At 38.7% G+C, this 25,952-nt stretch overlaps 1 protein-coding gene across 1 annotated transcript in view; it reads right to left on the reverse strand.

Annotated features, from left to right (window-relative positions):
• Positions 1–7,454: 7,454 nt before the first annotated feature.
• The window catches only part of larp4b (La ribonucleoprotein 4B), a gene marked incomplete at its 3' end in the record, with an annotated part of 37,663 nt that continues 19,165 nt past the window's right edge, over positions 7,455–25,952 (reverse strand). The window contains exons 4-18 of the mRNA XM_080034655.1: positions 23,905–24,084; positions 22,595–22,673; positions 21,233–21,369; positions 19,861–19,964; positions 18,686–18,796; positions 17,481–17,534; positions 16,609–16,790; positions 15,228–15,309; positions 14,290–14,393; positions 13,647–13,916; positions 11,377–11,401; positions 10,808–10,981; positions 10,226–10,413; positions 8,542–8,653; positions 7,455–7,790 (exon numbers count right to left, since the gene is read on the reverse strand). Of these exons, the coding sequence (XP_079890781.1) occupies positions 7,455–7,790; positions 8,542–8,653; positions 10,226–10,413; positions 10,808–10,981; positions 11,377–11,401; positions 13,647–13,916; positions 14,290–14,393; positions 15,228–15,309; positions 16,609–16,790; positions 17,481–17,534; positions 18,686–18,796; positions 19,861–19,964; positions 21,233–21,369; positions 22,595–22,673; positions 23,905–24,084 (2,138 nt within the window). The remainder of the gene's footprint in view (positions 7,791–8,541; positions 8,654–10,225; positions 10,414–10,807; positions 10,982–11,376; positions 11,402–13,646; positions 13,917–14,289; positions 14,394–15,227; positions 15,310–16,608; positions 16,791–17,480; positions 17,535–18,685; positions 18,797–19,860; positions 19,965–21,232; positions 21,370–22,594; positions 22,674–23,904; positions 24,085–25,952) is intronic.

Here is a 25,952-nt window from a genome sequence, read left to right on the forward strand (position 1 = left end):
AACTGCTTCCGTTTTTGAAAATGTCCTTATACATCAGATTGCGTTAAAAGCACGGCAGATCTGAAGACCAAAACTGGGACGTGTCCATCAAAGCATCGCTCGTTTTTTTTGATTTTATTTTTTTGCTGTCTAGGCGTGGCGAAGCGTAAAGGTTGCATATGGTTACGTTAGCGCTAACAATAGAGAGACAAAAAAATCCTTCCCAGATTTTTTTAAGTTTAAAGCTTCAGTTCCCTGTCTTTAGTCAAAGATAGTTTTTTTTTTCCTTTTTAACATGAATTTTTCCACACAAAAGGAAAGAGTGAACCCAAATCCAAATAGGAGACAAGCAGAAGTACGCACAATTCAAATTGTGTTCGGAAAAAATTTGGCGATTATAAATTAACAAAATTTGGACCGGGGGTTCGTCTACAGATACAAGGTGTTGTACGGTATGTGAAGACCTTTACTGAACACAACGAGACAATTCGAAACAAGCCATTTTAAAACTAATGACTTGAAATGTACTGGCATTCAACAACTACATATCCCATGAGCCTTAGAGTCAGATATCCACCATAAATAGCAGACAGGTAAGGGATGGGAATCTTACATTGAAACTTTTTTCTGATATTCACAACATTTCAAATTGTCAAATACAAAAAGCTGTGACGCAACCACTTCCGGTCTGATTTTGTTCAACCAAAAAATTCTGCATTTTTCAAATTGATGCGAGAAAAGTTCAACACTTTACCACTAACAGATTAAATTTGAAGAAAAAAATAATAATAAATATTTCGATTGTTGTTGCCGACAGACAGAATGAACATATAATCCCAGTTGAAGAAATAGTTCAATAGTAAGTGAATACAATTATTTTACGATCAGAAAATTGATAGAGATAGAATCGGAATGTTGTTAGCTTAGCTTAGCATATAGACTGAAAAACATGGCTAACATCTCTCGGTATGTGTCCAACCCAGCTCATCGAAAAAAATAAACTCGTAATTTTATCATTAATGTCTGTGCACAAACAAAATGCATGTTCATTTATCAGCTTTAGAGCCTTTGGTAGATGCATTTTTACTTCCCTGTCTCTTCACGAAGCTAAGCTAACATACAGAAAGGCTATCTCCAAATGCTACAAAATGCTCAAATTTGTCCCGCCCTGTACAGTAAATGTCCCATAGATATTTGAAAAATGACAGAAAACCGACCAAACGGATTTCACGTTTTCAGCAAAACTGACAACAGAAAGCCTTACTTTAGGAAAACCATTATCTCCCTTAAAAAGAGGCAAAACTTCAGCTCTCTATTGTCATATTATAAATATTGTACAACTTTAGATATTGCGTGGTCATGCTGCCCCGATCAGGTGGACACAAAGCGGTTTGGTTATATACTGTTATTATGTATGAACATGTCGGTATCATCACTGTATATCGATGTGGAGTATTAGTGTCATCGGCCTACACAAAAATATTTAATTTTCCCGTCTGAAATTATCACAATTCTGCCGAAAAACATTAACACTTTAAATGCATTTTAAATTTATGTTACAGCTATTATTTTTCTTGGTATTATTATAGCGGTATTTTTTTCAAACAACCGTAAATAGCGCATTAGTGGCTAGTACTGCTGATGGCTAAAAATCTTGACATGTAGTGAATTTTTAATTTTTTTTTTGTTAAACAGCTATCGAAATATTTAAACTTCTCCTTATGATTAAAAAAAATAATAAAAAAAAAGAAAATTTTGGAGGAAAATAGTTAATAGAAAAAGAAGCCAGAGCTTTAAAGAGGATGATGGTGGACACGCAGTTTTGACGAGTTTTTTTTTTTTAAAGATTAATAAAATATGTTTTGTCTGTTTGTCAGTACCAAAGGCTCTCTTGAATTAGTGCACAGTGAAGTGGGTCAGGCTAGGGACACACCTGTACAAACACAGGTGCAACCAACCACACATGGAATGAAGGACAATTAAAGCCCTACTTCACCGGTGGGAATATGAAGGTGCATTGAACTCTGAGATCCTATGTAGTATAAATGTGCATTTTTTTTTAGAAATTGGTTCATCCTAGCCTGAGAAAAGGCAGAAAGAGTGTTTTATGGTCTCACTGTCTAACCCTACAGTTTTCCCGGTTGTGACATGACAACTGGGCAAACTTCTCAGGCTAGGATGAACCGATTTCTAAAAAATTTTGCACAGGATCTCAGAGTTCTATACTCCTTCATGTTCCCACTGGTGAAGTAGGTCTTTAAAAAAAAAAATTACAATCAGACAGACCTGCCCACACTGCAGAATGGAGCAGAATTCAAACTCCAAAACACCCCAAAAAAAAACTAAACAATTATTTTTTTAAAGAAAAATATTTTCAGAAAAGCACAACATTACGTTTTTTTTTATATATATATCCTACATCCAACTCGGAAGCGACATTAATAGTTCAACAGGATCAATATATATTTTTTTATAATCATTTTGAAGGTACCTCTTTATATTTTTCTTTAAGTATTTACAACTGTACAAGCAAAAGCACACACTTCAAAGTGCACAAATTTAATACAGTATCGACTAGTTTTGCATTTACAAGGTGTATATCCCCACCCCACTCTCCCTCCCCCCCCCAAAAAACAACTTTAAACTATTAAACTCGAGAAAAAAAAATAATGGAAAATTGGACAAATCAAAATTATTATTTTTTCACACATTTTATATATATATGTATGTATAAAAAATGGGAAAAGAACAAATTCTTCTAGATAAGTTCTCTCTCTCTCTCTCTCTATCTCTCTCTCTCTTTTTCTCTCCATCAGTAAGACTTGTGACGTCTGGTGCAACTTCATATTTTCCACACGTCTCGCTTCGTTAACATTTTTGGGGGATTTTTTTTTTCCTCGGGGGGGAAAGAGAAATTAACTCGCTTCTTGTCTTGTATAAAAGTTAAGGCAAAGTCATTTTTCAAGTTTAAATAAAATTCAAGTTTCTCAAACACTGGATGGAAATCGTTTTGTTTTTTTAATTTACATTTTGCGTAAATATATATATATGTATATTTATATGTATGTAAATGGATGTGTGGCTGTGTATAGGGATGTCAATGCATCACTATTGTTATATTTTCATCTCCCTAAAAAAAGAAAACTTCTCATGGAATAAACAGCAATGGTTTATAAATAGGGTGGATATGGTGCATTTTTTCAATTCTTTTTACCATTTGCCACTGATGAGAAATAAATGAAAACGTAAAAAAAAATAATAATAATAATAAATTGACCCATCCAAGTGCATCTCAGTCCTTCCAAAAAAAAAAAAAAAAAAAAAAAAAAAAAAAAAAAAAATTGCGATTTTTTTTTAAAATAGCAAACTCAAGATTTAGCGTCCCAATCAGAATCAGCTATGAACAGGATTACAGCCTTTTTAAATGAAGCATTCCCTTCTCAAGATCATCTTTTTCTCTTAGTGGGATTAACCAGAATTTTTCTTGTTGCAGGAAGACTTATAGGCAAGACATGCGAGGCCCCCCATGTCATGTAGAACAGATAGTGTGTGTAGTACAGTAAATTTTATCCATTTATTTATCTAAAATGGTGTTGTGCATCAGGGGTGATACGTTTGAAAGATTAACCCCAAGCACATAACCCTTAGGCAGGGAGGGAGCACCCAAGAAACAAACAAAATTCAAGGATTTTTTTCATAATTATTATTTTTTTTTATATACCAATATTTTCAACTTTTTCGTCAGCCAATTATACACTTAGAATGACAGTAAAATATTCAAGGCTTGGTTGGTTGGTTACCTGCTAAAGTGGCTGCTACAGTAAACAGACCTCCCAACCAAAAGAAATGTAACTTAACCCCTAAACATAACAAGCATCATCTTACTTCCTACGTCTCAATTCTTGCTGCCTCACTCGAAAGGAAATCAAAATGTTCCACTTGCTCCCCGACAAAAAAACTTTTTAACGAAATGTTGTTGATTTAAGTCAAATTTAGCCTGAATGGTGTGCGGTTGCTAAGTGTTAGCGTCTGCATTCCGAACCACAATCTGTAAGCTTAAGGTTAGCAAAGTATGTAAAAAGGTGTTTTGAAATGTACTTCTGTGCTTCAACTTCAAACTTCTGTCGGGTGAAAATTATCCCCAAAGAACACTTCAAGAGTGAAGCAGTGTGCTTTGGGCGATCTTTTCAAACGTTTATTAAATTAACTGTTTATCTTAGCTCTGCACTTTCAACTGTTTCGAATGGAAGTGTGCAAACTGACATTATAAAAAAAAAATCAAGACGGGGGAGCATGCTGAAAAAGAATTATAATAAAAACAACATTTTGTGGTAAAGAAAAAGTTGCATTTTTTTACACAACACAACACTGTCCTGCTGTTGACCAAACCTGCCTGTTCTCATCTGCCTGTTAACGATGTCAATAAACGTTTAAATTCTTTATGGGTATTTTGGTTCAACACAACACTGTCCCGCTTAGGCCCAAAACGGGACTCTCCCAACTCAATCTCTTCCTCGTTCCAACTACATTCCTGAAAAAAACCTACACTCGTCATTTTACCTTCAAATCGGTTTTAAGTTCTAGTAAAAAATATTCTAGGTCTATTCCACCGTCTCACTTTCCATATTCATCAAGTTAAACAAGCAAAACACTCCTTCAATGAAAAAATCCTCATCGATACAGAACTATAGAAGCCAAACTCCAAACCACTGCAAGCCTACAAGAGCAACCACTCTTTTAAAAAAGGTGGAGTCAGTGATTCTGGAGAACGCTTATTGTCAAAATCTGTTTTTTTTTTGGTCAAAATCAGTGAATATCTCCTCACGATCCGCTACCTGTCTGTACTGTGTGCGTTGAAAAAAATGTAGAAAGCCTAGGCTGTGTATTAACACCAGATTTCTTTTGCAGCGCGCACACACACACACACACACACACAGTACAGACAGGTAGCGGATCATGAGGAGATATTCACTGATTTTGACAAAAAGTGATTTTGACAACAAGCGTCCTCCAGAATCACTGACAACACCTTTCAGCGCAAAAAATAATAATAATTAAAGCCCTATTTCACCGATGGCAATATGAAGTGTATTGAATTCTGAGATCACATATAGTATAAATGTGCAAACAAAATTTAAATTGGTTCATCCTAGCCTGAGAAAAGGCAGAAAGAGTGTTTTATGGTCTCACTGTCTAACCCTACATTTCTCTTTCTGTGATGTCACAGCCTAGCCTTTTCTCAGGCTAGGATGATTTTTTTTTTTTTTTGCACATTTATACTACATAGGATCTCGGAATTCAATACACCTTCATATTCCCACCGGTGAAGTAGGCCTTTAATATCAGCATCTGTGACGACTCTGTAAAGTTATGTCACGCTAATATATATATATAGAAACTAAACGTCCGTGCTTCCACAGTTTTGTAACCAACAGGCGTCCACAGAAGAGAACCAAAAAAAATAGAAAATAGGCTTAATCAACTGCAGGGCTTCACGTTTGCATGTCCTTTAACTGTTACAAAGAAAAGGCTAAATTCCCTTTTTCTTATTATATATATATTTTTTTAAAGGATTATCTAAAACAATTCGCCCTCTGAGTTCCGGGAAAGCTAACAGTGCAAATAAATGTGTAGAATTTACAGGATTTAACGCCTAGCACCAAAATCGAGCGGAAATAACTAGAAATATGCCACTGTGTACTTGTTTGAAAAGTTCGAACGAGAAACAAACATTTCACTGTCGCCATTTTAGCAACAAAAAAAAAAATCTCCACACTGAACGCTGAACTCGTGCCACTATTATGTGGAATTTCGTGTGGACATTTTTCACACTTTTTGTCCAATGAAAATCCTCAAAAAATGCAGAACAAATACACCTTCTCCTTAGTACATGGGTAAACTTACATGGGATTACCGATAACCGATTGATAGCTAGTGAAAAAAACAAACAGTCTCACGATTGCAGCTAAACAGTGTTTTTCCCCACGCAACTACAACTTCAAACAGGAATACAGCTTTTGCATCGCCACGACTGTGTTTAGCCCAAATCCAGCCCTCGACAGTATATGCACCACTAATTGTCTTATTCCACAGTTTTCAATAGGACATTTTTTAAGCATCAAAATGGGATCTGTATCAGCAGTTGTAAAAAAAAAAAAAAAAAAAAAAGCTTGCTTTACTCTTCCCAAAAAACTTGCAAATGTAGCTTCTGTGTACTCATCATTGCCCAAGCCAAACACACACACACACCTTAACCCTCTTCCAGTCATTTCAAACTGAAAAGTTGCCTAATATGCCTTTAAAGATTTTAGTTGCGAAAAAACACACCCCCGCTTTCTCCCGTGTGCGACGCTAAAAAAAAAAAAAAAAATCAGCACTGATCTCACAAATCGGCCACTTTAGACACACCAAGCTATGCCATGAAAGCTAGCTAGTATTTAGCAGTGTTAGCAAAAATAGTAAAAAAATAAAATAAAACAAACAGAGAAAATCATCATAGGAAGAAAATCGAAGCAGCGACGGTTACCATAGTAACTGTAACCGGGCTGTTTGGAAGAAATACATCATCAACAAAATACCAAGAAATCTAGTGTAAAGTAAATCCCCCCCCCCACCCCCCCAAAAAAAAATAAAAATGTATTTGAAAAAAAAATAAAAAATAAATCACTTTGAGGCGATGTAAACCAAACGATCCGAGTCTTGTTGTGATGAGATTTTGATGTGAAGTTTTTGCATATGGATGTGAATATGTATTTAAAAGAGAGAAAAAACACACATTTCTGCTAATTATGAGCCACAATTAAGCTTCATAAAAGATGCACAAACAACGCTCTACATGCAAAGACACAAACCTCACATCACTGTGAGAGCCAGACAAGATGGAGTCTGTTGTTGTTGTACGCAATCTTCCCCATCATGCTTTGCAGTGGCTTCCAACAATACACAGCTGCTTCGTACACACTCACACACAGAGACAGACACAGACGGACACACACAAACACACACGGACACAAACACACAGAGACAGACACAGACGGACGCACACAAACACACACACACACACACACACGGACACAAACACACAGAGACGTGCACACACACACACACACACACAGACTAATTTAAACCCACAAGGCCATTTGGACAGAATGAATCAATTTCAGTGTTGTCTGTGCCGACTCTGACACGCCTGACACAACTACGTAACGCAAAGAAAAAAAGAGGAGTAATAAAAATGAAGAAATAAAAAAAAATCTAATAAATAGAAATAAAAGATTGAAACGTAGCTCTACTTGCACAATAAAGTGCTTTCTGTCTGCAAGCCCTGATCCGGGAGAAAACCAACGCAACAAGGCGTCCTCTATGCTTGTGTGTGACGGTGATGCTGGGATATAAGTATTGAGTAGCCCTGACTTATATTTTTCCTTCTTTTTTTCCGAATCGCATGGTGTGGTCGAGCGAATAGTGGCCCCCCCCTACTGCGGCGACTTGGGTGGGGTGTGGTGGGCATCTTTGTTGGGGGTCTTCCCCTGGTGTGGTGGCGGAGAGGCCCATCGACCGGCCGGCCTGCGGTTCTCTCTAGGGGCGCGGCCTGGATTTGAACCCGATTTGGAGGAGCAGGATTGGGGGTAAGTCTCTCGGGTCTTGGCCTCTCCTCCTGTGGGGGTGGAGGCGTCGGAGCACTTCCTCTCCTCGCCACCGGGGGCAGTGCAGGCGGCTGGCTTGGCTTCCTTATGGGTCTGTTGCTGTTGTAATGTCGCGGCTTCCCTCGATCGCTGGCAGATCTCAGCGTAGGAAGGCTTCCTCTGCTCCTGAAGAATAACAACAGATTTAAATATACAGCTCTGGAAAAAATGAAGAGACCACTCCAAATGTTCAGTTGTCTCTTGTTTTACTCTTTAGAAGCATATGTTTGAGTAGAATGAACATTTTGATCTTATAAAATAAACTACTGACAACATTTCTACCAAATCCACGATAAATATATTGTCTTTTAGAGCATTTTCAATAAGTAATGTAGAGATAAAAAGGCTTCTTCAACTCCTAAAGAATAACAACAACAACAGAGTTAGAAATATATTCTGCAGAACACTCGTCTACACATTTACTGTTGAAGATGCACTTTTAATAATTTTATTTTTTAAACTTGAAATGGGAGGTGTAGGTGGCCAATTTTGGTTTCAAAACTATTACTTTCCAAAAACAAACGACAGTGTAGAATTGAGGCACTATTAACATCCACTCTTTTGTTGATGCTGAGATTGATTGGCGAGTGATTGAGATGTGAGAGATGGCCATATTGTTAAGAGAGAACAAAAAGAGTAAATCTATAAATATATTTGCTCATCTGAGTCTCTGGAAACCTTCAAGTCCACTCTTAAAACTCACCTTTTTTCACAGGCTTTTACGTTTTAATGAATTGTTTTGTGTCATTGCTGTAAGTGTTTTTTAATGTGTGCTGTTGTATTTTAATTTATGTATTTTATGTAAAGCACTTTGGTGAATTTAGGTTCTTATAAGGTGCTATATAAATAAAAGTGACCTTGATAAATCTATACTGACCGTTGCGGCTCCGTTGACTTGCACTGACTTGCTGGCGGTGGACAGAGTGCCGGGAACTCGCTCCACAGACGGCTGCACCTCTTTAGGTTTCACCTCAGTCACCTTCAACTCCCTGGAACACAAACACAACATGAGAGAAAGGTGGTTAAAGATGACAGGCAGTTATATTATTTTATAACTTACTTTAACTCGTTATCAACCCTGCCTCAGGAATACTGTATGTGTTGCAGCATTAATCCAGGGTTTCCCACATGGCTGCCGCCTTAACTAACAATTTTTGTTATTGTTATTGTTGTTGTTGTGTATCTTAGGCCTGTATATGTTCAGTGTTTCCCCCAGCGCTTTATAGCTAAGGCGGCCGCCTTTAAAATAACCATTAATGAATTATCGCATAGCATCACAGTAGGCCTATTGTCCACAATAATCGCACAACAGCCGCCCCCATCCAAAAAGGAACTTTAAAAAGTTGTATTTGCACTTTGATGTGCATACACATGTTAAACCTGCAGTGTGTAGAATTTTGGGTTTTATTTCCTAGCAGATTTTGTAGAAAGTAATTATAATATCCATAAGTACATTTAATTTAGTGCATAATAGCTGAAATTTTTTTTTTGAATTATAATTTTTTCCCTTAGAAAGGGTCGCATTATTGTCATATTTCTGCATATCTTGGACCAAGGCCTAGTGCCGCCATCTTGAAAGTGTCATAGTTGGAATGTCATCAGGTGCATTGTTTAGAAATTAGAATTGTTCTTGTCCTTGAAGGCCACTGTAGCTTCTGTTATTATTCGAAAGGGTTGGGGTTACCCAGGGAGCGTTGCATTCTAGAACTTTGTAGAACTTTCTTGATGATGTCATATTACACACTGCACCTTTAAGTGTATGGTCCATTACTTGTATTTAGTATGTCTGTATAGTATTGCACCAAAACAGAAGTAGAAGTTTTCTTTAATTGTGCTTTGTACTGTCTGCATGTTTGCACATAATTTGTACCTGCACATAGCAAACAATATTGCACAACTGTAAGGTCAGTGTCTGTTGTATTTCTGTATTCAAATAAACAGTTGTTTATTTCTTTACGGCGCATTGGCATCTTTGAGCAAAATACCCCAAAAATGTTCGCCGACCCGGGGCAGTGACCACCTTGACTAAGACATTTTCTGGGGGAAACACTGATGTTGTTTCTAAATGTGCTATAGATATACATTTTACTGACTTCTTTTGTATTTATAAAAAATAAAATAAAATAAACATCGACTAAAATCCTCCTTTATCTCTGTGAGGTTGAACAGCGGCATCTAGTGGTTGAATATAACATTGCACAGAATGATCTTCAATCAATGGGACCGACATCCCAATCTTTACAAGGACTTTACTAATGTTAGGAGGAAGCAGGAAATGTGCATTAACTTCTCAATGTTAAATTTCCATGCTTACAAAGTAATACTCCAACTCAAGTAGATAAAGATGTACTTATTCCAACAGTGTGAGAGTGTTGAGTGAGTGAGTGAGTGAGTGAGTGAGTGAGTGAGTGAGTGAGTGAGTGAGTGAGTGAGTGAGTGAGTGAGTGAGTGAGTGAGTGAGTGAGTGAGTGAGTGAGTGAGTGAGTGAGTGAGTGAGTGAGTGAGTGTAAATCTGCCTGTCTGTCTGCCTGCCTGCCTGCCTGCCTGTGAGTGTTTCTTACGGTGGAGGTATGGAGGGTGCCGGGCTGTGTGCTGTGCCCGCGTTGGGGGTCAGTGTTTGGGCCGCGGGGGTCGGAGTGACAGGCGACGGCTGGAAGCTCGAGGCCATCGGGGAGGAGGGCGACCGCAGAGGCTCTTTGGGGCCCGAGGGAGACAGAACGCCACCAACACCGGAGTCTGCACTCACAACCTGCAATGGAAACACACATAGGACAGTTTTCAACCTTTTTCACTCATCCAATGCAATACAATCCTTTACTTTACACACCTTGTTTGGTTTCATTCATAAAAAAATCAATCACTCTCCAAATGATAACACAATAGTTTTGAGCGTATGTTATTATGCTGTTTAAAGATCAATAATTGATCAATTGTTTTTATCGTTTACTTTAGTTTATATCTGCGGTGGAGAGCAACAGTGTACACAGGCATATCAAAACAGTATCACATCAATGTCTCAATTGTCATGATTTCATATATAACTTTATATTTTCTCTGATAAGACAGAATATATATTTTTTTAAATCACACACACACACACACACACACACACACACAGACACACACACACACACACTCCTTACCCGTTCCTTGGCGTTTCCGATGAGCACGCTACTGGCCAGTCTGTTTTCAAACACGTCGTCTGTGGTCTTGATGTGTCCGGAGGCTCCGGGCAGCGGCGGGAAGCTGGACAGGCCCAACTCGAAGCTCGGGGACGGGGGTTTGGGAGGGGGAGGAGGGGACTGGGGCGGCACTCGCTATAGAATGAGATGGGAGGAAATACAACAGTCAGCAAAAAATACAACTGTTTTTTTTGTTGTTGCCATTTTTCACCTTTCACCAACACAAAAGTCTGCACAAATAAACACAACATTCACACACTAACAAAGTAAAAGTAGATAAATAGGGATAGACAGTCAGACGTCACTCGTACTTAGCAAAACCAACTACTTTTTTTTTTGGGACATTTTCTATATTCAAATACAAGTGTCAGCAAAGGATATAACAACTTTTTTCTTTCTTTTTTTAAAGACTTTTTGACTCAACACAACAATACAACTACTTATTTTTCTTTTTAAAGGTTTTTTGGGGAAATTTTTCATATACAAAAACAATAGTCAGTAAAAAAAAAAAAAAAAAAAACAGTACTTACTGTAAACTTTTCGTCCCTCTTTTTCCTAGAAGTAGAAAGATAGTTCCTTTAAGAGAGAGAACACTTCGGATCTTTACTCACTTTTTTCCCACAGATACAAAGATTGGAATATTTCTGCTTATGAACATTTAACAGGAGTGAAAAACCACATCATTTCTCCATTTCCTTATCCGTACCTTATCAGCATGGAAAACATATTTACATATATAAAACACTTTTATCAGGACAGCGTGGTGGCATTATAAATATTGTTTATTGGCACATTGCTGTACTTTTTATTTGATGTTTTAAAATGTACCTTAATGAACCACATCATATTGTTAACCCTTTCATCAGGTAAGCATGGTGTTATCCTAAACAACATTATTATTATTAACCCTTTCATCAGGTAAGCATGGTGTTATTATTGTTAACCCTTTCATCAGGTAAGCATGGTGTTATTATTGTTAACCCTTTCATCAGGTAAGCATGGTGTTATTATTATTAACCCTTTCATCAGGTAAGCATGGTGTTATTATTATTAACCCTTTCATCAGGTAAGCATGGTGTTATTATTATTAACCCTTTCATCAGGTAAGCATGGTGTTATTATTGTTAACCCTTTCATCAGGTAAGCATGGTGTTATTATTATTAACCCTTTCATCAGGTAAGCATGGTGTTATTATTGTTAACCCTTTCATCAGGTAAGCATGGTGTTATTATTGTTAACCCTTTCATCAGGTAAGCATGGTGTTATTATTTTTAACCCTTTCATCAGGTAAGCATGGTGTTATTATTGTTAACCCTTTCATCAGGTAAGCATGGTGTTATTATTATTAACCCTTTCATCAGGTAAGCATGGTGTTATTATTATTAACCCTTTCATCAGGTAAGCATGGTGTTATTATTGTTAACCCTTTCATCAGGTAAGCATGGTGTTATTATTGTTAACCCTTTCATCAGGTAAGCATGGTGTTATTATTTTTAACCCTTTCATCAGGTAAGCATGGTGTTATTATTTTTAACCCTTTCATCAGGTAAGCATGGTGTTATTATTGTTAACCCTTTCATCAGGTAAGCATGGTGTTATTATTATTAACCCTTTCATCAGGTAAGCATGGTGTTATTATTGTTAACCCTTTCATCAGGTAAGCATTGTGTTATTATTGTTAACCCTTTCATCAGGTAAGCATGGTGTTATTATTATTAACCCTTTCATCAGGTAAGCATGGTGTTATTATTATTCACCCTTTCATCAGGTAAGCATTGTGTTATTATTGTTAACCCTTTCATCAGGTAAGCATGGTGTTATCCTAATCCACTATAGTTTTTATTGGCACACCTTTTATTTGATGTGATTTTTTTCAGATTTTTGACTTGTTCACCTACCTTCCTATTTGGAAAACATATTTATGTATGAAATACTTTTATCAGGACAGCGTGGTGGCATTATGCATATTGTTTATTGGCACATTGCTGTACTTTTCATTTGATAATTATGATATTATTTATACATTTCTAAAAAAATATGATAAACAGTAGGGGAGAGTGGGGTGAGTTGTTCCACTTTTTACTCAAAGTGACTTTAAAGCGGACCTATGATGCTTTTTCAACTTTTATGACCTATAAACGTTGTTATAATGATTTATAGTCATGTTTAACCATACTAAAGTGTCAAGTAATGACTTACATGCATTTAGACGTATTCCCTGCTGACCGTCTGGGGTGGCTGTGCAGAGCGCTAAACACTAGGGCAGCCGGTCGCGATTCACTTGTTCAAATTTCCGGGAATGGTTACGTAACGAATCCGGATTTTTCCATGTATGGTAATGCTGCAACGTGCTTAGGCACGCTCCGGCCATGCCCCCACCTGCCTGCTCAAATCTGCCCGCGCGCCGCTGAAAGTGTTCCGGAAGGAAGGTAACCAATCACAACGGAGTGGGGTTTGCAGGAGGGGGGGGGACGAGGGGGCGGAGAAGGACGAAGCCCAGTGTTGACAGGGACTGCTGAATGCACCCAGATGAGAGGAAGAGCTTCCCGAAAATCTACATGGTTTTTTGTGCTGTGATTCGTGTCAGGTTGCTCTATAGGAGTCATTAAGGAGAAATTAAGACCAGAAAAGTAGTGTAATAGGAGATCTTTAAAGTGAGGCCTTGACAGTAAAGTCTCCAACTAAAATATGTTTGTATATTTCAGGATGTGGTGCATCCCCGGCAACAATTACTTTGGATCTGAAATAAACTGTTTAAGAAATATATCTTTCGGGAAAAAAGTTGACTCAGTGACCTACCTTCCTCGTCCGATGCCCAGGGAGTAGTCTGGTGTGATGGGTTCGGTGACCCGTCCCGTCCCGACCGTGTCCCGTCGTGGGAAGGCTGCAGTGGAAGGCAGGCGGGTGCGGGGCAGACTGGTGGTAGCAGGGAGGCGCGTAGGGGGGCTGCTCCGTACACCGTTCAGACGCTCACTGGGGTAACTAGGGAACAGAGCCGGGCTGTCCAGCAGACCAGAGGTACGGTCTGCGGTCGGGACGGGCGGCCGCAAGTGGGGTTTACTGTGATTCCTGTGGGGTAACAGAGGATATTTTGGTTAATAAGGGATATTGTGGAAGGGATAGGTTACTAAAGTAGCTACGAGGAACTATTAAGTATTGCTGAAACAGTCAATTTTTTTTCCTCTGGTGATCATAAATAACATGTTACGGCAAACGAGACCATCAGTGCAAAGAATGCTATTTTTATGTAGGCGGCCGCAAGTGAAGTTTACTGTGACTGAGGGAAATGGGGAAATTTTGGTTTAACTTTAAAATATTTCTGAAACAGTCTCAATAGATAGGTTGCTAGAGTAGCTACGAGGAACTTCTAAATATTTCTGAAACGGTCTCAAATTGTTTTAGTACAGTAGCCATTGAGAAAAAGTCAGAGATAGTTAGTTACCTGTTCCTGGGCGAGTAGTGTCTGACGAGGGGGGAATTCGCTGGTTTGAAACCGTGTGACGTGGTGAATCCATTGATGAACTGGTTGTTGTGAAATGGTGAAACCTGGGAAACAAACAAACAAACAAATAATGTGGGGGCGCCTTTAGCTCAGTTGGTAAGGCGTCCCCCCCCCCATGGGCCTCGGCCAGCAGCGGACACGGGTTCGATTCCAGCCCGCGGTCGTTCTCTGCATGTCACTCCCCTCTCTGCCCCATTTCAACTCTGTCTCTACACTATCAATAAAGCATAAAAAAAACATCTTAAAAAAAACAAAAAAAATAAAAAAAATAATGTGACGGCTGGTTTCCTTCCAGTATGTCTGTATTTGATTCTGAAATGCCATAACGCGTAAAATATATAGAGACCAAAATAACGTGGTAAATAAACTATTCCCAACAAACACACAGGGGTGTTTAGTGCTTTTGACTGTCAGCAGAGTCATGCTAAAGCTCCCCTTGACTACCAGTGTTTGAGCTAAGCTAACCCAGATGAGAGACCTTTACCCATTTCTAAATCAATCATAAAATACATCAAGTACAGAGTAGAGTAGACATTAGAAAAGTAAAAAATTTATGTAAAAATAGACATAATAACTTAGACCCATATAAATATAATTCTTACCAGTAAAAAACACGTATCTAGTCCAGAAATGTACCATTTTAACACACAAAAAACTAATTTAATACTGTTTTCTTCACCTTACTAACCCCCATATAAGTATAATTCTCTTATTCTCACCAGTGCAGGGTCTATGAAGCGGTATGAATGACATGCAGAGAAAGACCCGGGCTGGATTATAACCCGGGTCTGCTGTGAACAGGACTGAGACTCTATGGTACCCCCTCTATCCACTACACCACGGACGATAACCCATAAGTATAATTCTCTTATTCTCACCAGTGCAGGGTCGATGAAGCTGTGTGTGGCCGACCAGGCCTGGGGTGTGATTAGGCTGTAGAGAGGGAACTGCTGCTGTGGGCTGTAAGGCAAGGAAAGGAAAGGAAAGGAGAGGAGAGGGGAGGAGAGGAGAAGAGAGGAGAGGAGAGGAGAGGAGAGGAGAGGAGAGGAGAGGAGAGGAGAGGAGAGGGGAGGGGAGGGGAGAGGAGAGGAGAGGAGAGGAGAGGAGAGGAGAGGAGAGGAGAGGAGAGGAGAGGAGAGGAGAGGAGAGGAGAGGAGAGGAGAGGAGAGGAGAGGAGAGGAGAGGAGAGGAAAGTTTATTTGTATGTATATCAATCAATCTTTATTTATAGAGCACTTTTCATACAAGTAAATGTAACACAACATGCTTAAAACAATTCCCCCTCCCCTCCCACGACACACCCCGATATATTCATACACGCAAAAACAAATCATTAGAAATAATACATAGAAGTGAAAAAATAAAAATAAATGTACATAGAAAATAAAAGCAGACTACATATATAAATAAAATAGGCTATAAGAGATAAAAACAGTAGGTTGTTTAATCTAAAAGATAAAACAAATAAGTTCTGTGATTAAAAAGCCTAAAGACTAAAAAGGTAGGTTTTGATTTTGCCCTTAAACCTGCAGTGTGTAGAATTTTGGGTTTTGTAGAAAATAATTATAATATCCATAAGTACATTTAATTTAGTGCATAATAGCTGAATTGTTTTTTTTTAGAATTATAATTTTTTCCCTCAGAAAGGGTCTCATATATGTCCATATTTCTGCATATTTTGGACCAAGGCCTAGTGCCGCCATCTTGAAAGTGGCATAGTTGGAATGTCATCAGGTGCATTGTTTAAAATGTAGAATTGTTCTTGTCCTTGAAGGCCACTGTAGCTTCTGTTATTATTCGAAAGGGTTGGGGTTACCGAGGGAGTGTTGCATTCTAGAACTTTGTAGAACTTTCTTGATGATGTCATATTACACACTGCACCTTTAAAAGGGGCACTGTGTAATATGACATCATCAAGAAAGCTCTAGAATGCAACTCTCCCTGGGTAACCCCACCCCTTTTGAATAATAACAGAAGCTACAGTGGTCTTCAAGGACAAGAACAATTCTAAATTCTAAACAATGTACCTGATGACATTCCAAAAACATGGATGCCTCCATAAGACCTGCCCGCTCAATGTACAAAATGTAATATTAATATTTGTAATTCTCCGCTCAGGAGGATAATTCCGATTATTGGAGGAGGTGATTTTACACCAATGAGGACATATTTATGAATGAGGATATTAATTGTAACTAATACATTACTTAAAATGTTACACAGTGCCCCTTTAAATACAAATACAAATAGTAATAATACCTGTAGACAGGAGGGATGTAGTAGGACGTGTAGCGCTGCTGAGGCGGCTGCTGCTGCGGCTGCGGTTGTTGCTGTTGTTGTTGTTGTTGTTGTTGCTGTGCGTACGGGTTCACCTCAACGGGACGGTAACCGTTCTTTGGCATGAAAGTGTTGATAGCGATCGCCTTGGCCTTTATCCGAGCCTGGGTAAGGGAGAGAGGGGGAGAGAGAGAGTTAAAGCTGGGGTATATGATTTCTGATTGGTCAAAATTAACATGAGCTGTACACTTCAGACCAATCAGAGCGAGTCTCCGATTCTCTGTTCTTATTGGCTGTTGGGACTGTCCATTCACTTTGGCAAAACTTTGTTGGTGTAGACAGAGCGTGTCAGGGAGGGACCATAGGGGAGGGACCAAAGAGAACAAGTGGAGCGGTTGAGGTATTTGGATATTTTTTTGCATATTTGCTAACTTGACTGGGTGCTTGCAACTTCTAACAGTGAGGGGAGAGAGGGCACAGGGCAGGGAGTTAGTAACAGCCAGCTACATGGAGGTTTTTTTTTTTTACATTTATTTATTTTATTTAAATAAAAAATAAAAAATGCATTATGCAAACTTGAGCCTGCAAGGGGGACATGCAACTTCTAACAATTAAGATAAGATAAAACTTTATTCGTCCAAAGGGGCCACAAGAATGAACACAAACTGAAAGTGTCCTCGGAGCACCTTTAAATATTCAAATGTATATGGAAGTATTTGATAGGAAATACAAAACATTGTATTGGGGAAGGCAGGAAAGTCACACACAGACATTGTTACCAAACGCAGTGAATGTAAATCATTTACTTTTAACACAAGTCTCATCAGTACACAGTGTATTGTAATCTAACTTACCTTAATGGGCTTTCCTTGGAAGGTCTTGACCTCTTCACGGAGATACTGATATGCCTTTAGGAAGAACCACAGCAATCTTTAGGTGTCCTTTTATTAGTACACATGAAACAAATTATTGCTTGTTTTTATGCTAAAAATTTATTGAAGACATGATTTTTGTGTAATTTTTTTAATCGCAAAATGTGTCTTTCCACTTCCTGGTAAAGATAAAAATATATCTTGGATGACTCATGTTGAACTCGAGGGAGGAGGTTACAGAAACACATTCTATCAAAAATGATCTAGGGCGTAGCTAAGCCTGACGCCTCGTTTCCACACACGTACATTCTCGTATGCGATCCAAAAGGATCCGACCAAAAGTCCATTCATTCCTGTGATTCTCCGTAATGTCCGTTTGCATCCGAAACTCCGTAATATTTCAGTCCGGTATCCGTATTATATACGTTCAAATAATTGAACTTTTTACGTGGATTACGGACAGACCGTATGGAAGTTTTGCTAGGTTAGCTTACATGCGACGTCCTTCCACTCAGTTAATGTTGATTGTCAAGTCAGTTTGATGATTAAAAAGTACTTGTTCATATAGTTTGAACACTTTGTGAATCAGAGTGAATGTTATTCTGCTAAAATATTAAATAACTTCATATACGTGATACACTGCATACAGTCGGATCGTTTTTCATCAGTTTGATATGAAATACAGTCAGATTTATTAGTTTAATGAAACAAGTGAGAGTGCCCGCGATCGCTGCGGCATCGCCAGAGACACGGACGCCCAGACTCTCTTGAGATTTCCTTCAGTTGGACACTAGAAGCAACCTCCGTAAAACGGACACGAGTGACATGCGTATGTGGAAACGAGGCGTGAGTGTGTGTCTGTCTGTCTGTGTGTGTCTGAGTGAGTGAGTGAGTGAGTGAGTGAGTGAGTGAGTGAGTGAGTGAGTGAGTGAGTGAGTGAGTGAGTGAGTGAGTGAGTGAGTGAGTGAGTGAGTGAGTGAGTGAGTTACATGCGCGTGCATCACATTACAGAAAGACATTTTTCCCTGTTACTTCAAGAAGAATGGTTAGGTGACAGTACAATATTAAAATGTTTGAACTTTTCACTTGTTGTGTGTGTCGTTACCATAGAGACTATATGTGTCGTTACCATAGAGACTGTGTGTGTGTGTGTGTGTGTGTGTGTGTGTGTGTGTGTGTGTCGTTACCTGCTGTGCGTCTGCTTCCGATTCGAAGGTGATGAACCAGTTGTCGTTGTAGGCGAATTCACAGTTGATGAATTTGGGTAATTTCTCTCCTTTAAAAAGAGCCTCCACCTCCTGCAACACCAAACATGAGAAGATGTTTTTTCAATAAGTCGTTTTAAACCTGCAGTGTGTAGAATTTTGGGTTTTATTTCCTAGCAGATGTTGTAGAAAGTAATTATAATATCCATAAGTACATTTAATTTAGTGCATAATAGCTGAAAAAAATGTTTTGAATTATTATTTTTTCCCTTAGAAAGGGTCTCATATATGTCCATATTTCTGCATATTTTGGACCAAGGCCTAGTGCCGCCATCTTGAAAGTGTCATAGTTGGAAGGTCATCAGGTGCATTGTTTAAAATTTAGAATTGTTCTTGTCCTTGAAGGCCACTGTAGCTTCTGTTATTATTCTAAAGGGGTGGGGTTACCCAGGGAGCGTTGCATTCTAGAACTTTGTAGAACTTTCTTGATGATGTCATATTACACACTGCACCTTTAAGTTAAATGAAAAAAAAATAAGTGGGAAAGTAGCTGCAGCAATTCTGGAGAATGTTTGCTCACAAAAAAAATAACTAAAACTTTCAAAAACTGACAATATCTTTGAGCCTGAGCATGTTCTGTGAAAGCGTACAAACAATAAGCATGCAGTAACTGTTCTTTGAAATTTAAATGAAGATGAATTAATCTCTTTATTGCCATATTGTGAATCAACACACATGCTGTGTTCGAAAAGACCTGCTAACGTCCTACTCATACTAAAAGCCCTACTAACGTCCTACTCATACTAATTTTCACGTACATTTGAGTATGTTGTGGTTGTGTATGCTAGTTTGTGTAGGCGAGACATTTCCCGGATCAGTGCTAACTTCCGGGAAGATTTTGTCTATGGATCTATAGGTTACTTTTCCTACTCAACCGCCCCACAATGCATTGTGTCTTCTCAAACGACACGGAAGTTTTTTTTTTTTTTTATTCTTTATTGCTTCTGTATACTTCCGTGTAAATGGTCCGACGAACCTCACATACACAATCGATCGTTAAGTAGACAGTATGTAGTATGTACATGTTGAGTATGTAGTGGGGAGGACGTTAGTAGGGCTTTTACAACCCAGCCCTACAGTAACCATCTTCCTCTGACCTGTATGGGCGTGCTCTCTGGAAGTTCTCTCAGGATCACGATGCAGCGGTTCTGATTGGGTCGCACCTTCTCCCCTTTCTCGTCCACTTGCACCAACGGCAGAGCTGGGGGATGTTCAGAACCAGATTTTAAATTACATTTTTTCCACATTAATTGGTATTTTAACCTTGAACACTTAAATCTTAAGTATATTAAACACAGCTTAAAAGGACACTGTGTAACATTTTTAGTAATTTATTAGCTAAAATCAATATCCTCATTCATAAATATGTCCTCATTGGTGTAAAATCACCTCTGCCAATAATCTGAAGTATCCTCCTGAGCGGAGAATTACAAATATTAATATTACATTTTCTACATAGAGAGGGCAGGTCTTATGGAGGCATCCATGTTTTTGGAATGTCATCAGGTGCATTGTTTAAAATTTAGAATTGTTCTTGTCCTTGAAGGCCACTGTAGCTTCTGTTATTATTCAAAAGGGGTGGGGTTACCCAGGGAGCGTTGCATTCTAGAACTTTATTGATGAAGTCATATTACACACTGCCCCTTTAACAAGATTTAAGACTTTTTGCCTAGCCACACATTACAACCAAATTTTCAAATTATATATTTTTTTCAACATTTACTTTTTTTTTAATTTCTCATATTTTTTTTATTTTGGATGGGTGTACAATTATCAAAACACACAGTGCACATAATGTCTGTACATCCCTTGCCTCCACCAACATAGACACATGCATAACATCATTGCATTATCATCTATTGGTATTCTAACCTTGATTCCATTCATCTTAAATCTATCAAACACGGCTTAACACAATTATGATTTGAGACCATTTTTTTTTAACAGCGACTCGTAATAAAATGTATGACCAATTTTACAAAAACTCAAATTGATAAATAAAACGATCAAACTTTACTTTGATATATTGTGGCTCTATTTCAAAACATTTAAAATGAAATGTTCTAATCTTCCCCTTTATAACCTCTTCCAAATTGCTCCATAACTGCCGAACACACACACACACACACAAACAAACAAACTTCCGAACACACACACACACACACACACACACGCACACACTTCTACAGCTGCTACAACACACACACACAAACCAACTTCTATAACTGCCCGACACACACACACACAAACCAACTTCTATAACTGCCCAACACACACACACACACCAACTTCTATAACTGCCCAACACACACACACACACAAACCAACTTCTATAACTGCCCAACACACACACACAAACCAACTTCTATAACTGCCCAACACACACACACACACACACAAACCAACTTCTATAACTGCCCAACACACACACATTCCTCGTAAGATGTGGATAATCAATGAAACACTCACATCGTAGAATGTCGACTATGAGCTCCATGTCCGTGCTGAGCTTCTTGACGTGGTCCAAGTTAGCGACTGTTACTATGGGAACGTACTGGTCGCTGTCCATCTGGGAAATCAGGTACATGTCACTGGCCAGGTTCTCCCTGAAAAAAGAGAGAGAGAGAGAGAGAGAGAGAGAGAGAGAGAGAGAGACAGACAGAGACAGACAGACAGACAGACAGACAGACACAGAGAGAGAGAGACACAGGGGGTTAGAGACATGTTTAGGAGAATGAATTAAGTTACTGTATTAGTCTTTTTCTCATATCCCCTCTCAAGTAACAAGAGGCAGAGGGGGCTAGAGACTTTAGTTATAGGCTGTGTATTCGAAAAACCCTACTAACGTCCTACTCATACTAAAAGCCCTACTAACATCCTACTCATACTAAAAGCCCTACTACCGATTAGGGCTGGCCCGAATGCCATTTTTCAGGCTTCGAATATTCGTTGGTTTTTCCGAGCGAATATTCGAATATTCGTTCCAGAAAAACACACCATCAAAAAAAACATAAAAAAAAAAAAAAAAAAAAAATTTATTATTATTTACGTTAATAATCCCTATATACTCCCTGGAACCGATTTTGACAGTATCTGCATATTTTGTTGAAGATTTACGCGCTCGGAGGTGAAGTAATGATGCGCTATGACACTTAGTGATGTAATATCCTCCTAAATGAGCAATACTACTACTACTACTACAATATTACTAACTTTTATATCCAAATATAAAATAATTTGATGACATTATATTGCAGTACTAGCTTCTTGCAAAAAAAAGAAAAAAAAAAGAAGAAAATTACAAAAAAAAAAAAAAAAACGAAGCTCCGAATACTAATTTTCCGAACGAGTATTCGAATAATTCGGGCCAGCCCTACTACCGATCTACTCATACTAAAAGCCCTACTAACGTCCTACTCATACTAAAAACCCTACCAACATCCTACTCATACTAAAAACCCTACTAACATCCTACTCATACTAAAAGCCCTACTAACGTCCTACTCATACTAAAAGCCCTACTGCCGATCTATTCATACTAAAAGCCCTACTAACGTCCTACTCATACACAAGTGTATTTCTATAGCACAATTCAGACACAAGGCCATTTGAAGTGCTTTACAGGGGCTTGGAATACATCAAGATTTAAATATATCAAGTATAGAATAGACATTAGAAAAGGGAATGAACAATATGAATACAACATTTAAATTAAGTAAAAATTATAGGTTAAAAAGGGAAACAGAAAAGTCTTCAGATTTGGCTTGTCAAAAACACACCCAGTATTTTTTAGTGATGTAATATGGGGTAAAACGATGGAGGTTAACTCACCTCGAAAGACAGAACTCCAAGGTTTTCTTCAGCAGTTCCCTCAGTCCCTCTTGTGGATTCTCTGGCTGGGGATCACTGCCTGTTCACACACACACACACACACAGAGGGGAAAGACGTCAGCAAATTAAAGACTAGCTTAAAGACCTACTTCACCAGTGGAAATATGAAGGTGTATTGAACTCTGAGATCCTATGTAGTATAAATGTGCAAACATATTAGAAATCGGTTCATCCTAGCCTGAGAAAAGGCAGAAAGAGTGTTTTATGGTCTCACTGTCTAACCCTACATTTTACCAGGTGTGACATCACACCTGGTAAAATGTAGGGTTAGGATTAACAGGACAGCTGGGCCAAGGGAAGACTGAGAAAAGACTGAGGGAAGAAAAACCTCATTCATTATATTAAAATAGCGATTTTAAAATGATAGAATGCCGGTTTCACACAGGTGAAGTATTCCTTTATGTCGAGAGAAAAATGTGAAAACATCGCGACAAAGCCTGAAAAACTTAAAAGACATATTAAGTTTTGTAATATGTCTTTTGGGAACGAGCCTTCCCTTCAGCTCTGGAGTTTGCTGTTGACATTCCCTTTGAGGCAGAGGGCGTTAGGAGGAGATAAATGCCCCGTCACAGACAGTCTCTGGTCAATTAAACTTTAATGATGTAATAAATAAAACATAACAACAAATAGCTCTTAAGCGGCCGGCGTCTGCCTTTCGGACAAATAACTCTGCTACTTGAGGCTGAGCAAAGTCCTTAACAACACAAGGCAATTTAATTTTAAATCACTAAGACTTGAACAGTGAAATAAAGAGACAATATTGCTAGCAACTTGGATTATTTACTAACTCTCACTGCCATTCAGTACATACAAAATTGGTTCATAAAATCCTACTACCCTGTGTCTTAGTATTTTTTTAAGACTGATTTAAAAGAACAGTGTGTAATATCGGAGTATTAAATGTCATCTGTGATGGAGAGATTCTGAGATGCTAACCCTACCCTTTGGAGGAATTTACAGAAGCTACGGTGGCCTTCAAGGACAAGAAGCTATTGTTACTAAAGATGGCATCATCCACCACTGCCTTTTATTGTTTATTATTGCTTATTTTAAATTTAAATGTTTCAAAATAAAAAAAAATTAAATTCAAATTCAATTCCTTAACTGAACTAAAAGCCGCCTGAACCTGTTAATGAAATAAAAAAAATTATTATTATGAAATAAAAATTTACAAAAAATTCAATTCCCTAACTGAATTACAACAAAAAAACATATAAAAAAAATTAAAAATAAATAAAAATGTCCCGTACCTGTTTGCGCTGGTTGCCCGGTTGCGGGGTATTCCGGGTAGGCTGGCGGGTCGTCGGGCGTCTCCACGGTGACGGCCGCCTCAGTTGCCGTGGCGTCCAGCATCACAGGGGCCGGTGGAGGCTCGTCGGGGCCCGTTAGGAGGGGCTCCTCACAAGCCTGGTCCTCACTGGCTTCATAGGCTGAGGGGGAATACACACAGGGAAGTTTAATGATATAAAAAAGGTATTAAAAATAGTATAAAGCCGGGGCAGCAGTGGCGAAGTGGGTAGGGAGTTCGCCTCTGGTGTGCAGGGTCGGAGGTTCGATCCCCCGTCTCCCCGCCACATGTCCAAGTGTCCCTGGGCAAGACATTGAACCCCGAATTGCTCCCGATAGTTAGCTTGCACCCTGCGTGGTAGCTGCTGCTGCTGCTATCGGTGTATGAATGTGTGTGTGATTGGGTGAATGTGTACAAAACAATGTAAAGCGCTTTGAGTCTGTGAAAAATCAGGGAAAAGCGCTATATAAGTGGAGTCCATTTACCATTTATTTACATTTAAAGCCAGAGTTGACATCTTTTTATACAACATATGTCCTCACTGGCTTCATAGGCTGAGGGGGAATACACACAGGGAGCTTTAAACCTGCAGTGTGTAGAATTTTGGGGTTTATTTCCTAGCAGATTTTGTAGAAAGTAATTATAATATCCATAAGTACATTTCATTTAGTGCATAATAGCTGAAAAAAATGTTTTGAATGATTGTTTTTTCCCTTAGAAAGGGTCTCACATGTCCACATTTCTGCATATTTTGGACCAAGGCCTTGTGCCACCATCTTGAAAGTGTCATAGTTGGAATGTTATCAGGTGCATTGTTTAAAATTTAGAATTGTTCTTGTCCTTGAAGGCCACTGCAGCTCCTGTTATTATTCGAAAGGGTTTGGGTTACCCAGGGAGCGTTGCATTCTAGAACTTTCTTGATGATGTCATATTACACACTGCACCTTTAACCTTTATTTATCCAGGAAAGTCCCATTAAGATTATATATATATATATTCTGTATACTGTGATGTTATGTGTTGATCACGCTGCACACATCAGTGATCAATTGATCAAAAAGGATATCCCTTCCGTATGGTAAGTTCAATAGCGGTGATACAAAGAAATTCCTTCTACTTGAATGGCCAGACTATAATAAATCTCAAGACTCCTGCAGCTGATTTTACATAACCGGCCCTCGCAGACGGAGGAGATGAGATCAGCCGAGGACTCCGATCAAGAGTCAAAACGAAAGATTAATCAATGATTTCAGTTTCTCCGCCACATCCTTGCTGCTTCAGCGTTGGCTAAACTCGGCAGTGGCACATCAGAGCGAGTGATTATGGTCATCTGTGTAAAGGAAACGGTGACTGTGGGTTGGAATATTCATAAATTGAGTATGAATGATTAAAGAGGTGTCCGGGTAAGAAGTGACAGGAGTGTACGGACACGGACACACACACACACACACACACACACACACACACACACACACACACACACACACACACACACACACACACACACACACACACACACACACACACACACACACACACACACACACACACACACACACACACACACACACACACACACACACACACACACACACACACACACACACACACACACACACACACACACACACACACACACACACACAGCAAAGCCAAATAAGGGTTTGTGAAGATAGATAGACCCAGTGATATTTTAATAAAATCTCAGTTGAATGATTACACATGAGACTTGGGCAGGTATGATATTCTGATGGTATTACAACCTTACTACTACTACTACTGCTGTATTAGAAAAGGTATAAACAGTTCAAATAAATCGCTTTTGATTTAAATTTGAAGTTTTTTTTTTTTTACTTTTCTAACAAAGTTGCTATGTGGTTTACTTGCATCAGTCTTATTTAACCTCTCACATAATACCAACAACAGCAACAGTAATATTTAAAGCTGCAGTGTGTAGAATGTTGGGTTTTATTTCCTAGCAGATTTTGTAGAAAGTAATTATAATATCCA

The sequence above is a fragment of the Ammodytes marinus genome (assembly GCF_949987685.1).
Source record: "Ammodytes marinus genome assembly, chromosome: 9".
Classification (NCBI taxonomy): domain Eukaryota; kingdom Metazoa; phylum Chordata; class Actinopteri; order Uranoscopiformes; family Ammodytidae; genus Ammodytes; species Ammodytes marinus.